This window comes from Alosa sapidissima, chromosome 1, assembly GCF_018492685.1.
Source record: "Alosa sapidissima isolate fAloSap1 chromosome 1, fAloSap1.pri, whole genome shotgun sequence".
NCBI classification, from domain to species: Eukaryota; Metazoa; Chordata; class Actinopteri; order Clupeiformes; family Clupeidae; genus Alosa; species Alosa sapidissima.
The window spans coordinates 26,000,747-26,016,526 of record NC_055957.1 but is presented as its reverse complement, the minus strand read 5'-3'; the positions used below and the strand labels follow the sequence as shown (position 1 = coordinate 26,016,526).

The 15,780-nt window shown below is 42.5% G+C and overlaps 2 protein-coding genes across 2 annotated transcripts; both read right to left on the bottom strand.

Moving 5' to 3' along the window:
• Nucleotides 1–246: 246 nt before the first annotated feature.
• On the bottom strand, nucleotides 247–6,072 carry LOC121724765 (mucin-5AC-like). Its single transcript, XM_042111537.1, has 4 exons — nucleotides 5,468–6,072; nucleotides 5,250–5,365; nucleotides 439–2,243; nucleotides 247–334 (listed from the first exon to the last, which is right to left on the bottom strand). The coding sequence occupies exons 1-3, from the start codon at nucleotides 5,871–5,873 to the stop codon at nucleotides 447–449; spliced, it is 2,319 nt and encodes a 772-aa protein (XP_041967471.1). The 5' UTR covers nucleotides 5,874–6,072; the 3' UTR covers nucleotides 247–334; nucleotides 439–446.
• A 2,693-nt stretch (nucleotides 6,073–8,765) lies between these two features.
• On the bottom strand, nucleotides 8,766–13,522 carry selenot1a (selenoprotein T, 1a). The gene is made up of 6 exons (XM_042056075.1): nucleotides 13,351–13,522; nucleotides 12,511–12,621; nucleotides 12,204–12,330; nucleotides 9,899–9,986; nucleotides 9,636–9,802; nucleotides 8,766–9,388 (listed from the first exon to the last, which is right to left on the bottom strand). The coding sequence occupies exons 1-5, from the start codon at nucleotides 13,482–13,484 to the stop codon at nucleotides 9,678–9,680; spliced, it is 585 nt and encodes a 194-aa protein (XP_041912009.1). The 5' UTR covers nucleotides 13,485–13,522; the 3' UTR covers nucleotides 8,766–9,388; nucleotides 9,636–9,677.
• Between the last annotated feature and the right edge of the window lie 2,258 nt (nucleotides 13,523–15,780).

Genomic DNA, 15,780 nt, shown 5'->3' with positions numbered 1-15,780 from the left:
AGACTCCTTAAAGTAAGTTAGTAAACTCATATCAAATTAAGTCAAAATGAATGTATGAAATATATAGTTAGTATAAGTCTCTAGACTGAAATATTAAATGTAAAATTTGTATTAAGATTAACACTTGATTAGATTTTATTCTCTGTGATATGGCAGTATACTTTTACATTTCCAGTTTTGGATAAATGAGGCAAGTCTTCAGTAAAACTTTGACAAGCAGCTTGAATAAAGAAACTAACAAATTAATGGTTTTGTTATTTTATTGAATATGCACTATGAGCCATATATTGAAAACAAAAAAAAGGTATCCTCATCCAGGGTTTGACACCACTCACTGTAGGGAAAAAAAAAAAAAAAAAAAAAAAAGGTTCACAGGTACTCATTATCAGAAGGGGGGGTATACAGTAAATACTCCAACACTAAAATAGTAATACTCACCCAGCATGTCATTTTGTATTTTTGTCCTCATCTACTAGGTGAGGTGCATGGTTATTGGGGGTGTCGCTATGGTCAAGGCTCATGAAAGGGTAATTCTGAGACAGCACCTGAGTCCAGGATTTGGTCTTGGGCTTAGGCATGTTGGGATCAGAAGGATTGACATATTCGACAAGGAAAGGTTTAAAGGGATATTTGGAGTAGGGCATCTCCTCCAGTGGACTCTGGTTTGGAGGTGCTGCCGAGGTAGATTCGTCATCAGGGAAGGGTGTTGTAGGTTCTGTTGGAGTGATCAGTGGGGCAGCAGTGGAGGCTGGAGCAGGTGGTCTGAAAAGATTCATGAACTGCTGATCTTGAGGGGATGGCTTACCAGGATTATAGTATCCTGGGTACGGTTCCTGTTGACTCTGTGGAGGCACTTCTGAAGTTGAAGCAGCAGTAGTTTGAGGGAGAGTCGTCACAGGCATTAAAGGGTTGTAGTCTCCATTATGAAGGTGCTGCATCCACTGCTGCTGCATCCACTGTTGCTGCTGTTGATTCTGTGGAGGAAGCTTGGCAGCTGTAGTAGGTGCTTTTGTAGTTGGAACAGCAGTAGTTTGATGGGAAGTAGTCACAGGTATTACAGGGTTGTAGCCTCCAAAATGAATGAGGGGGTGTATCCACTGTTGCTGCTGTTGATTCTGTGGAGGAAGCTTAGATGCTGTAGTAGGTGCTTCTGTAGCGGAAGGTGCCTCTGTAGTAGGAGCAACAGTAGTTTGAGGGAGAGTCGTCACAGGCATTAAAGGGTTGTAGCCTCCATAATGAACGAGGTGCTGCATCCACTGTTGCTGCTGTTGATTCTGTGGAGGAAGCTTGGCAGCTGTAGTAGGTGCTTTTGTAGTTGGAGCAGCAGTAGTTTGATGGGAAGTAGTCACAGGTATTACAGGGTTGTAGCCTCCAAAATGAATGAGGGGGTGAATCCACTGTTGCTGCTGTTGATTCTGTGGAGGAAGCTTAGATGCTGTAGTAGGTGCTTCTGTAGCGGAAGGTGCCTCTGTAGTTGGAGCAACAGTAGTTTGAGGGAGAGTCGTCACAGGCATTAAAGGGTTGTAGCCTCCATAATGAACGAGGTGCTGCATCCACTGTTGCTGCTGTTGATTCTGTGGAGGAAGCTTGGCAGTTGTAGTAGGTGCTTTTGTAGTTGGAGCAGTAGTAGTTTGAGGGGGAGTCGTCACAGGAATGAAAGGGTTGTAGTAGCCTCCATAATGAATATGGGGGTGTATCCACTGTTGCTGCTGTTGAGGAAGTGTGGCAGCTGTAGTAGGTTCTTCTGTAGTGGAAGGTGCCTCTGTAGATGGAGTGGCAGTAGTTTGAGGGGGAGTCGTCACAGGAATAAAAGGGTTGTAGCCTCCATAATGAATGAGGTGCTGCATCCACTGTTGCTGCATCCACTGTTGCTGCTGTTGATTCTGTGGAGGAAGTGTGGCAGCTGTTGAAGGTGCTTCTGTAGTTGGAGTGGCAATAGTTTGAGGGGGAGTCGTCACAGGAATAAAAGGGTTGTAGCCTCCATAATGAATGAGGTGCTGCATCCACTGTTGCTGCTGTTGATTCTGTGGAGGAAGCGTGGCAGCTGTAGAAGGTGCTTCTGTAATTGTGGAAAAAACTGCTTTTGCTGTTGGGGCCAAGGTGGATTGAGGGGTAATTTCCCCAGGCAAAAGATGATGCTCAATCTTTGGATCCACAGGTGATACTTGGTCTGAGCTTGATACAGGGCAAGATAGGGTTACTGGATTGCCGTGCCACAACATCTGCAGCAAGTGGCTGTTGCCCTGGAGGAAGATATAAAATAATGCAGTTATATAGCGCAACAGAACTGAAACTTGTCCTACATAAAAGCTAAATAATTGCTTCTGAGGTAATTTTGCCTAGCTCCAGAGCCTTGCTACATACACCCAGTAGGGCGCCAGTGGTGCGCGGGTCAGGTCACAAGTAGACCGCTCTCGCCTGATATTTAAAGGGGAACTGAAACGGACAGAATTAAGACCACAACATGTTGGTTTTCAACACTGTAAACAAATGAATCTATAAATTAACATACAGCTAGCAGTCTGCACCATCCGACAACAGGAACAGTGACTCCGGTAAGAATAGAGGAGGGCAGACCATCAACAATGACTGGTGTTCACAAATACAACTAACAGGCATTAGGACGAACGTAAAGAGGGCACTTGTTATTACAAACAGGAGTGCAACATTCTCAAAAAGCAAAAGCAGAGTGAACTGCAATAAAGTCAATGAAAAACATTACTGCAGGCTTCAACATGGCTGTGTTCACGATTAGAAATGTCAAAACAAAATTTCGCCTATGTAGGAACTCACGATTGCACAGTTTGCATACCACTGTCCTCCATAGTTTGATCTACAGTCCGAAACCCAAAGTTCTTCCATATCAAACTCCTCAAGTTATTAGGGGTCATCACTCGTCTCATGTCGCACAGGTTGATAGACATAGTCCTCCATTTTTTGGCAAAACACCAGCAGCAGATTGAAACTGCAGATTGATTTCTGGTGCATAAAATTGGTGCGAATTCTTTTTTTAGCTTTCGCAACATCCAATGCACTTTTGGAATTCTTTATTTTCTTTTTCTGCTTGTTCGGGAGTTGTTACATCTCTTTATATTTATTTAATTTGTTTAAAATTAATAGTGCACATATTTGGTTCAAATCAATTCCCTATTTTAGTTTTCGAAACTAGTGTTGGTTGGTCCAATCGATTTTCAAACAAAGTGACAGCCCTAGTAACCATCACGGCTGTGTACATTCCCCCAGACGCTAACGTTAACGTAGCTCTCAGCCATCTTCATAGGTATGTAAGTAAACAGCAGCAGGCGTACCCAGACTGGGTACATCTAGTAGCCGAAGATTTCAACCGGGCATGCTTAAATGCAGTCTTCACTACATTCACCCAATATGTGAAGTGTGCCACCAGGGAGAGTAGTCTGCTGCAATATTAAGCATGCATACAGAGCAGTGCCCCAACCACACATTGGCCTGTCAGACCACCTCTCATTGCACCTCATACCAGCCTACACCCCTCACATCAGGAAAAATAAGCCCACCATTAGGAAGACCAACACCATGCCAGAGGACGCCCTCTCCCAGCTCCAAGACTGCTTCTCAACCACGCAGTGGAGGCTATTTGAGAGCTTGGATGTGGAGGAGTATACAGAGACTGTCGTATCCTAGATCACATGCTGGGCTGAAAATGTCACCATCACAAAACGGACCAGGGTATTCCCAAACCAGAAACCCTGAATGACAAGTGAAGTGCGGCTCCTTATCAGGGACCGCACCACAGCTTTCAGGTCAGGAGACGGAGCACAGTTCAGCTCAGCCAGAGCTAACCTAAAGGGAACTACGACTGCTAAGGTAGCATACAAAAGACAAATAGAGGGATCTATTATGGACAACAGCCAATGTCAAGTGTGGCAGGGATTACAACACATCTCCAAGGGCCACATCACCACATCTACCTCCCCTGGTGCTACAACAGCAGAGGAATTAAACAGCTTTTGTCCGGTTTGAGGTGAACGGACAATCAGCGCCTCCCATCAGCCCAACACTTCGCTATCCCTCCAGTAACATCAGATTCCAAAACTAATTCCGTGGAATTGCATGGATTCAAGTTGCTTCCAGTAACTGGAATCCATGCATTTCCATGAAATTATTTTTGGAATCTGATCCCTCATCATACCTGTTCATTTGTACTCGTCGCTAGACTTATCGTGACTAAATTCAAAATGGCGGCGAACGGTAAAATTCCTGAAGGTACAGTCTGTTTAAATCGTCTTGTAAACTACCAGTGCTTTTTCAAAGTTCTCAATGTCTCATTTTAAATGTCAGGGCCCTCGGAAGTCTACCAACGAAGTGTGGAGCTACTTTGAGCCTCGTAAATGGTGTAAAAGTGATTTATTTGCATGGCTAGGCCGATGCCCGAGGCACCCCCATCGAAAACCTGTTGGTAGCATCGGCTAACTAGCGCCAGATTTCGGAGTGCAGGGGACAAGCCGAGATGAGCTGTGAGAAAAGCTCGCACTCGGCATCATGGTTCAACACACTTTAGGTCAATATCACACCGAACTTCTCCTTTAATATAAACAGGAACAGGATTTTTGTCTTTCATTTTTTTGGTTACACAAAAGTTGTGTATGAGCAAAGGTAAAAGTATTTTGTGGGAGTGAATTTTACATGGATGTGCAAGACAAAAGTGGTAACTAAAAGTAAAAGTAGTGCGTGTGGGCTTTTGATGGGGATGTGCAAGACAAAATTGCTTATGTGCAAGCTTTTCATTTGCATGTGGAAGAACACCGCAAGTCTTAATGCTCAATTTGGATTTTTGCTCAAATCCGATTTTTTGTTTGGCTGCTCACATTACCTTTTAAAATGTGGCCTATATCAGATTCCGGTGTGAACTGTTTGCAGTTCCGAACTGACCCGCATGTGCAAAAGAACAATATCAATGACGTCAGCTAACTCCCGCCGGCACATAATTGTGACAAATGTCAATGTAGATTGACGCAAAAGTCACATCAAATCTGCCTTGGTCCACACTGCGGCCACATTGGGAAGAGAGGAAAGGAAAAAAAAAAAAAAAAAAGACCTGGGTCTGATTCAGGACCATATATGGAAGTGATCTAAATCAGATTTGGGCAAGATTTGAGTTCACACTACTTCTGAAGTCTGACCTGGTCACTTGACGACGACGACAGCGCTAACTGTGTAAATGGACTAAATTTACACACTTATGGTCAGACATCATTAAAGCCATAACCTACCTGTTGTATAACATCACAACCATCAAGAGGGGCAAGAAACACAATGCCCACCAAAGACCTGTACACAGAGTAGCCACAGTCTTGTGGCAGCTGGCTAAGCGGGAGAGGCTGGCCACCTGTTGAATAGAATTAAGAAACAATGTCTCCATATTAATTCCAACACCGCAAATGAAAGGGTAACATTAGGCTGACAGCCTAAAATATGTTACATTTCTTACTTCTGTCTAGCTGAAGTGAAGAGTACCCAGGGCCTTGTGCCGAGAACTTCATGAGGTCCTTCGTACATAACAACTTTGGTCGCATACGATCCCAGGCTGCCTTAGAAGACCTAAAGTCATCAGTGATTTGTTCACCCACCAGGACTGGACGTGGATCGTCGGCTTGAATATTACCCGAGCCACCAATTGTGTTTTCTCCAACATATCGTCGCTCATATTCCAGATTTCGAAACAGTGAAATATCTCCTCCGCCGAAAGTAATTGTCCCAGCGTGAACATCCTCGGACTTTTTCTCACGGTGTGTCTCATATCTTTCCACTATTTCAAGGCTTATACCGCATGTTTGGCCGATGTAAAGAAATACAAGACACAAAAATAAAACACCCCTGTTTGGTTTAAGCCTCATTTCTGCAAAAGCGGTAACAAGGCCTAGGCTACTACAACCAGGGAGATACACCAACGTTTGTCTCACGAATCAGTAGGCCTAGCCTATAAATGGAAAACTTGTTGTTAGCCTACTCAATTAACACAAGGAAGACCTGTGACACCACTGGTAATCGTTTATCGTTTATCAGACGATAGCCTACAGCTGATAACTTAGTCGTTACTAGCTGAACAGGCGCAATTTATACGCTGGCCCAATGAAATAGGCTACACCAATTGGCTACAATCAGCACTGGTTGGACAGGCGAAACACAGGGTGCGTTCCCAAATTCAATGACACGCTCTGGACGTGTGACGATCTGAATAATTCGATGAGCTTTATTGGCATGACTGTAAGTGTTACAATGTGAATAAACATACGATAATTCCGAATTTACGAACGATTAAGTGTGCTCGAAGCGGCAATTTACTAACACCACAGTTTCAATTTTGGAGTGGTGTTGTCAGGTGTAGCCTATGATCAGTTAGAACAATTAGCCTGCTGTGGCTCTCAATAGGTCTAACAGTTACATAGGGGGCTAGGCCTATTCATGGGTTTGATCAGGTCCCTTGCCACAGGTTAAAATCAAGCACAGTTTATGAATGCAGACTGCATGGTGCTTGATTTTATACACCTATTCATGGGTTTCATCAGGTCCCTTTCGACAGGTGTATTAATCAAGCACCATGCAGTCTGCATTGATAATTAAGGTGCTTGATTTTATACACCTGTGGAAAAGGACCTGACAAAACCCATGAATTGGCCTCCTTACACCAAACAACTTTAACAAGATTTGGGAAAGATTCTTCAAAGACTGGAGTCTTTTGAGTAAAGCTTGAATGGGGCTAGTTAAAGACTACAATCTTTTAAGAATCTTTCCCAAATCTTGTCAAAGTTGTTTGGTGTAAGGTGGCCATTAGGTGTATAAACCCATGGATATGGTCTTAAAGTGGTGTGCTCATCTCAATGAGCCCCCATCCCTCACAGACTCTGAAGTGCATACCTGCTAAATTTGTGAAAGCTTAAGATTGTTCCAGTGAAATTCAGCGCATTGAGATTCAGCCAAGCAAGATTTTTATATTTTTATCAAGTTTATCTTTTCCTTGTGTTGCACATCTTCTGTACTGAAAGAGATGGAACTGTACTATGAGAGAAGCCCATTTTATCTAGCACCAGCAGCCACATTGATAAAAGCTAAAACATAAAAAACGTAAGGAAGCAGAGATGAAATGTGCATACACATTTTTCACTGTAAACAGTTACAGGGGATTAACGCCTCAGGAATATGTCCGTAAATCCATCTGAAATATGTGATATGCTCTCTAGTGTTCAACGGTGGACATGATGGTGGTCAGCAGCAGTCCGATAGTAAAATCAATAACAAAACGCCCTGCTCCTGCAAGGAATTCTGTCTTGCAACAATACTGGATGTGTTTGTGTTTTTTTTTTTGTAGATGCTGCAGTACATTCTCAGTTTCCCATATTTAATTAATTCTCTTGGTTCCCAGATGAATAGCAGTATACCACTCTGATGTGATGGCGATTAACAAAATGAATATTCCACACAACTGACAGGCTTATGATAATTGGATTAGGGCCATCTGCTTCCATTCTCCTTTAAGATACTTTACCTTAGGAGCTCTCGTCAAGACGAGGCTATGACAGGATCAGAGTAGATTAGTCTGGAGATGAACAGTCTCTTCACAATACTATGTATATTGTATGTCATTATCAATGACTTAGTAACACATAGACAATTGGAGGACAAGTGCAAAAATACCATTTGTTGGCACACTTTAGTCATTGACATCCTCAAATTGATGTTTTATTTTAAACACCACATCATTAACTTGTGTGTGCTGCCCTGTGTCTGTGTCAATATATATGAACTAAAAACAGGCCGTAATGCTGTCCTGTGCAGTAACATTTGTGAACCCACCTTTCCCTTCATTCACTCACATGACTTCCCACTGACTCAAAATAAGATGGGGTAAAAGTCATGTGACCAAAGCACTGAAACTACCACTGAAATTCACCAGACTGAACAAAGTGCTTATTGGACACCCCTTTCCCCACATAAAACAAGCATGTATTTATTCAAACACAGATGAAAGGTGCTTGATTGAAAACCCCAGGGAAATACTAATGAAAGCTGCTCTGTAGGCACATGGTTGCTTTGTTGGTGATATTTTTTGGGGGGCTTTTTATGCCTTTAATTTGATAGGACAGTAGAGAATGACAGGAGGCAAGTGGGAGAGAAAGTCGAGGTGAGATCCGGAAAGGACCACGAGGCAGGAATCGAACCCGGGTCACCGGCATACGGTGCAGTTGCCCCAGCCAGTTGCACCATAGCTGGGGCTGTTGGTGATATGATTTATTGCTTTGGTTTTGTGGTTGCCATTTCGGTTACTTGCAGAGCATGTGGTACAGTGAAGGGCTGTTAGAGAGTCTTGGAACAACATACATTTGTTAATGGTGCCAGCTAACAGTGCATCGTCATTCCTGAGTCACGTTGCGTAACGTTAAATAGACTTGGTTGATAATCAGCCACTGGGAAATCTTACCTACAGCACAAGATAAAAAAAAAACAAACAAAAAAAAAAAACTGTATAGAGACAATATATAATCCCCTTGAGGTTTAAGCTAAAAGCAGGTCTACAATTTGAATGCATTGGTAATATTGAATTATTCTTCATGTAGGAAGGCTAAACTCTAGTGAACAGAAATAAGTCACCAAGTTAATGACATGTGTTCAGAACCAATTAATGAGAGGAGTTTCTGGAACATTGCCCTAAAATATACACAGCATGACTTGAGCAAAGAACATTTTACACAAACAGGAACTAAATAAATAAATAAAAATCAATACCAACATGGTTAGAATCAATTTTATTGTTGTAGCCCTCACATTCTGCTATACAAAGAAATATAAAAATTACAATGGCTCAGAAATTAAAACATTTACTAAATTGTTAAGCTCTTTCTGACTGAATTAAGTGAATAAATTAGCTATTAAATTATAAAAGAATCATGTTCTGAGGATACACCCTGGGGGGGGGGGGGGGGGGGGGGGGGGGGGGGGGGGGGTGTTAGCATTTGTTCAAGTCTCTGATAGCCATAGATGTACACAGTATTATCTGATTTAAAGATCTGAACCTCATCTAAAACAATGTCTTGTTAAGTTATGGCATCCGACAACAATGGTGTTTCATAGAGGAAAAGGAAAAAGAAAAAAAGAAGTCAAACAGAACTGTGTACTTCAGGTTTTGTGTTGAGAAATGTGTATCTATACAACTAGTTGCACAGGGAAGAATCATCTCCAGTAGTAAAACAGCCACAAAGTTTGCAAGGGATTCCAGCACATCGATAGGACCAGCATCTCCAGGGGCATGGTGAGAACCGATCAGGACATCCGGCCTGTGCTAGCAAAGATTCTGCTTTCAGCACAAACCTTCATAAAAAAGGTCCCACAGCCTTAAGAGATGCCCACCTAAAACCTGTTATGGAAGAAGGGAGTGGGAGCAGAGTGAATGTGAAAGGAGGAGACCTAATTGAACAAATTGGTACCCCATCAAACTTACACCAACAGAATGAAACCCAAGTATGCCTCAATACTACACCAACTCTGCAAAACTGAAGTGCTTCAAGAATGTGAAAGCAGCTAAAGAACAGCTCCACTGAATTTAACAAGCACATAGGGTTCCAATTATGACAAGAGATTTGTAACATGCAGTAGGCACATACATGTTTGGCTCCCAGGCTCCATATGACAGGGCAGAGACTGGGTTAGGAGCGAGCGTGTGGAAGTGTGTCCATGTGAACGTTCATCTTCAGCTCATTCTCCAGAATCTGCACTAGCTGCTGCATGGAGGGCAGGTGACCTGACTCCAGTTTAGACCAAACTGGCACGTCTGTTCAAATAAAAAAAATACAATAAAAAAACAGGTCAAATATAACAGTGCCACACTATCGCACCAAATACAGGAGGGACAATCCTTAAGTCTTACCATTCAGCGAGATTTCGAATGCACCTGTTGACATAAGCTGATTCTCAATCATATTGCTGAAGAAGAACACCATCATGCAGGCATAAATCTGTTGAAAAGGAAATGCCAAAATGGTCATGATGTTAATGGTTATTGATCCCCAAGGGGAAATTCAAGAAGTTTTAAATTCAAGTTTATGAACCAATAGGTAAGTCAAGAGAACTTTATTTTTCCTGTGAGGGAACTTGGTTAGGCACAAGCATAGACATTTTACGCTCTAATTAGGAAGATAAATAATGAGCTTTTTGCTTGTTTAGCGGTCTAAAGGATGTTGGCACAAAGGTGACCATGGCTTGTTTGGATTTAATGTCCAACTCCTTCCCTAGGGTCAAGAGTGGACTATGGCACAAACAGTTATTGCAACCAGATGGCGAAACCTTCCAGTTTCTAGAAAGCCTGTAATCTTGTATCTGTACTCCCATTCAGCTCAATTTACGCAGCAGAACATGCTGGTGCATTTGGTGAAACGGGAGGCGGCGGCTCTTACAGCGGGAGGAGAGGGGGGCAGGACAGGGGGCATGTGCCCTTCTAGCTCCTCTCCCTTTTTCTCATGTCACAACATTGGAGCGTATAATCAGGTGTCAACTGTTTAGACAACCTACAATAAGCATTTACCAATTGAAGGGCTTTTACATGTCTTACTGCTTGACTGAATGGCTGTTGATTGCTAATGATTCATGTCTGTATATTATTCAGTCATATCCTGGGCCCGGTTTCCCGAAAGCATCATAAGCCTAATAAGGTCTTAAAGTCCCTCTTATGAACATCTTAAGATTTGCGGACCGTTTCCCCGAAACCATCGTCTTAACAGGTACTTCTCACTGAGGTCACCAGCAGGACAGGACACAATTACAACCAAGAATATAATTATGCAACTTACATTCCCATTCTTTACTTGTAATTATTCAGATTTTAGCATGCAAAATAGCATACATTTCATGCTCATAATAATGTGATTAAAATGGGAATAAATGCAATTAAGTTATGAAACGAGACGTTGGCAGAATAGTTTGCAATTATCTTAGTCTAAGTGTAGGCTCTTCTATTAGGCTTAGCAATGTAACGATTACCGGTATAATGGTAAACCGCGATAAAACTGTTGACGATAACAATTACCGTTTGCATTTCAAATATCATAATTATCACGGTTGATTACCACGGAAACGTGGAAACCATGTGTTTAATCCTTCCCAGCTTCATCCGAGCCTGCTTTTGACATACAGTAAGCCTGGTACAATGAAACAAAACTGGTACCCTACGGATTCTGTTGTCTAATTGATGGTTTGCGATTTGGATTAGACTACACCTGATTTTAAAAAGGCGGAACATTTTCACCGCAAAACATGCACTGTATCATGTAGCCACTCCGCATCTTTTTATGTTCGCGTCCACATTAAATCCATTCCACACATGTAATCAGGAGTTTTTAAATTTTGAAATTATTTCAGCTTCTGTAGGCTATACTATAATCATACCAACAGATCACAATAATCTCAAGACTCCTTTTATCTGTGGTTCTTAGTTAGTGGAATGATTAACCTTGGGTCTATACGAAACGGAAGGCATCTGTCTGCTGGCTTGCTGCCTTCAGCTCTCTACCGAGTCCCTTGCCGTAGCAGGCATTAAGGTAATGGCTACAAACTTTGTTTCGGACAGCCTAGCAAGATAGCAACACAGAACGCCGTCGTCAGGATACCAGAAAGAATAATAACGTAACGTTCGACTGCAGCAATAGCTGCTCATAATTAAATAGAATTTTTGACGTTGAAGGATACGTCAATGCTGCCTTCAAAATTCGTCAAAACGAAGGTATCTTAGAAGGCAGCATTTCACAGAAATATTTGATTCGGACATGCCTCGATCCTGTGTTAGACATCTTAAAAGGCAGCATTTCCCCCCCCGTTTTGTACAGACCCCTTGTGTTCTTCGTTTTAGGTATAGTTTTGGGATTTTCAGGAAGCATTCAAAAACTCATCCTTTTACCTTGTGCTGTTCCTTGTGCGTCTAACCTTGTGCTGTTCATTTCATAGCTAATGTAATATTTATTATCATGAGTCGCTTGAAATGGCAAGTAAACACAAACAAACATACGGCCACACACACAAAGGGCCACTTAGGACCCCAATCTAGTGGATAGGGAATTTGGTTACTGTGGATATATCCTCAAAAGAACAAATCGTTCTCTCCAAGTTGCTAATGAGGCCCTGTGGGAATGATATCTGCTGTGTCCTCTACAACTGAGACAACCTTCAACAGTGTTAACTACCTTGTTCTCTTGACCCCAAGTCCACACCCCTGGAGTTTCCACACCAAAGGGGGTAAATGGGTCTTTTCCTACGATGATCAGTCCAATCAGGGCTAGTTTGAACACAGAAAGAAAGGAAGCAACGTGTCTAGAGGAGAGGGAGAGAAACCATGCATTATATTCTATTCCGTTCATGCCATCCTCTACAAAGTCAAAATATAGGTGTTTACTAATTCGAGTGTTAGAAATGTAGTCTTGTACAGGGCCAATTGGTAATGTTAACCGAAACATTACGAAACAAGGGCTGTACAACCCTCGTAAAACTCACCGGTAAATGGGGTGAGGAAGATAATTTTCTCCCTCGATGCGGATGTCTGGGTAACGCTGGTACAAGGCCTGCGTGTACTCCTCAAACACCCGCTTGTACCCTCAGGAAATACTGTCATGCAAATAGAGAACAATACTGGTAGTATCTGCTGTAACACTACGCGATAAATATATGTTATCGTTAGATCAGTCTGACAAATATCCCTCAATAACTATCCCTCTAAATGCAAAGCAACATCAACGCTAATGCCACCCTTGGCTTTAACGCACTCCTTGAGAACGCTTAGCTGCTAATCCTCATCTTGACTACACCAGAGAATGTAGACGGGCTCTGACTACACGAAACGCGCTTAGGCTAACGTTACCATTTCATTTCCGTTTAGATATGACCAGACTCTGTATTAGCGCAAAATCAGAATGCTTGGCCCATGCGACATAATCATATGCAACAACTAAACAAATTCACTGTAACCGGGACTTAACCCGATTTACATTCCTTACTGTTTAGGATGCGTTAGCGTTGTCTTAGTAAGCTGTCGTTAGGGAAGTGCTAGGCCTCAAGTAATGTAGAAATATCACAACGTTTAATCTATAGGCTACATGATTGACTTCAACTTAGTTAAAACTAGTTATCTCTCATGAGCCCAATAACAGCGTCGGGGTGTGAACAACCTAATTCGCTATCTTATCACATCAAGCTAACCTCTTTGGCAAGCGAAGATAGACTAGAAGCTAGCTAACGTTAGCAAACCATCGTTAGCTACATCAGAGGCTACATTGTAAAAAAGTGACACGACTCTTCCGGGCTCGTTGACAATGAGTGACTAATTTACCAACTTACCAAATTTGGAATTTGAGCAGTGGCCCTGTGGCATACTGCATTTTCATCCTTTTCACGCCATTATCAGCAGACGTTGAATAAAGAGAGACGGCCCATAGGAAAAGGACCGTGAGCGGTAGCCACCGAGCCCTCATTTTGCTTTCTCCCCCAAGTCTTCCTATTTCCGTTAACCTTTTCTCAGCATCTTCGTCTTCTTCTTTCTGCGGTTGGCAAACAGCTTTTGGTGCATTACCGCCACCTTCTGAATAGGAGTGTGGGTCTACTACTATCTACAGGCCTATCTATCTATCACAGTGTAACCATACCTTAATTAATGACCGACAGTTTAGTTTAGAAATAAAATATAATTTTGCCATAAAGTAGCCTATATAGGCCTTAGCGTTACAAGTGTTCGTAGAAAGGCCTGATTTACACACACTGTTTATGTGCCATAAGTAGGCTGGTTTACCAAATGACACAGTTGAATTTCTGAATAAAAATAATTTTGATGCAGTTTTGAAATCTTAAATGTGTAACCCAACACACAAGCGCGCAAGCATGTGGTTGCAGGGAGGGGATGTCCTATTTTGGAATTGTACCCGGATACAACGAATACTATTTTTTGGTTGGTGGCTATATTTTTTGGTGGTTTGGTATTTTTTGGACGTCGGTGGCTATTTATTATTATTATTTGGCTGGTGAATGGTGCGCTAGTTCTGAGAAATCCTCTCGTAGCCTATCCCTGCGCCTCCTTTAATAATTATGCAGATACCTTGACACCCCTAGTAATATTTCTGTGTGAGAAATGCAAGGTGTGGCGTGTGAACTTGTTAAATTACGCGTGAGACTTGAAAACCCTGTTAAACAAAAGCGCTGCCAAAGATTCTTGATTACTAGCTCCGCTTGAACCCTCTCTGGCGCTGCTTTGCACTTTAGTTGCAATTCTGCAATACCGCCCCTTGCTCCTGCACACTACACACTATTTCATAGGCTATAACACTTTGTTCATAAATTAAATCTCATGGGTACCATTGGGAAAGCGCATCTATTCAAAATACAAAACACATTGGGTGACTGAAAATACTTAGACACACACCTGAAAATACTATACTTACAAAACTGAACACCAATCAGCAGCCACAAATAGGCCTCAGTTGAGCCATTTTAAGAACTTTGCAAGCATGAGACAGGGAGAGCAAGAGATAGAGGAAGACAAAGAGAGAGAGGGTAGGATGTGTTCCGGTTCACAATTGCATCTGTCAGGACATTCAGATTGGACAACAGGTAGTCGTCCACTCTACTCCAGACTGTAATCTACAGTATTTACAGTACTGTACCGTATCACATGTACTGTGTACTGTACTGCAAGTTAGCTAGTGCTCCTTTTTTGTAACAAAAATTTAGTTTTGTGAAACATACAGTATAGTACATATACTGTACCCTGAGTACTGTGTGCAGTATACAGTACTGTAAAAAAGAACCAAACCACCAAATCTTTGATGCTATGAAGCCATACATAGCATCACATCAACTTACTTTCTCCGAAAACCCACCTCAAGAAGAGGTGTCCAGTGCCAATGCAGTTAGCCCTAGGGTTGCCCCCTCTTTGGCCTTTAGGGAGTCTGTTAAGGAGAGTGGCAGTCACTGGTCAGTAATAATTAGTAGCCGCTGTGGTGCATTGGATTAAAATGCCAGAGATGATGTACACTCAATGGTTGTATTTATTCCAGGAATGAATGGAGTTGGTGATGAATATTATTGTCTGAGTTTGTGAAAATCGGAAAATCCCGGATCGGGAGTGAGGTTTAGGGGGGTGAGTGTAACGGATGCCAGCTAGCTTAGCTGTGCTTGTGGAACGTTGGTAAACCTCACTCCCCGACGCCTCAAGAGTGCTGCTGGCATGCGAGCCAGTAGCCTGGGCTATTGGCTCAATTGTTAGCGCGCTCGCATCCCGATCCGAAGTGCTGCTGTTTCGCGGGTTCGAGTCTGGGCGTGTGCAGGGCTGAATCGCGCAGGTTCAACACAACGCAGGTTACACGAGCACCATCATATTCAAGAGTACCCTAGAAATCCAGAGTTCTCGCAAGAGAGCAATGAGCAATGATGCACGTTACTTTTTCCCCTTGCATCCCGTGGAACCAATCAAATCGTATCCGATATAGGCGGGCCAGAGGCGAGCTAAACTGATGACGACAGCGCTGCAACATTGGAAACATTGATCGTAGTGTTATCCAATTGCGTTGAAGTCCGGAATCATTCAGAGTAAACATTGGTCTAGCGTTATCCAATTGCGTGCAGTGAGATTTTCAAATGCATGCTTGGTGCCGCCCCTCGAGTTGGGCCATTACATTGTTCGTGGCCAGACCCTTAATCTTTCTAGATGACCAGGGTCTGGATTTTCCAGGCTAATTCAAGAGTAGTCCAAATAAATAGTCCAAATGGTGTAGTAAT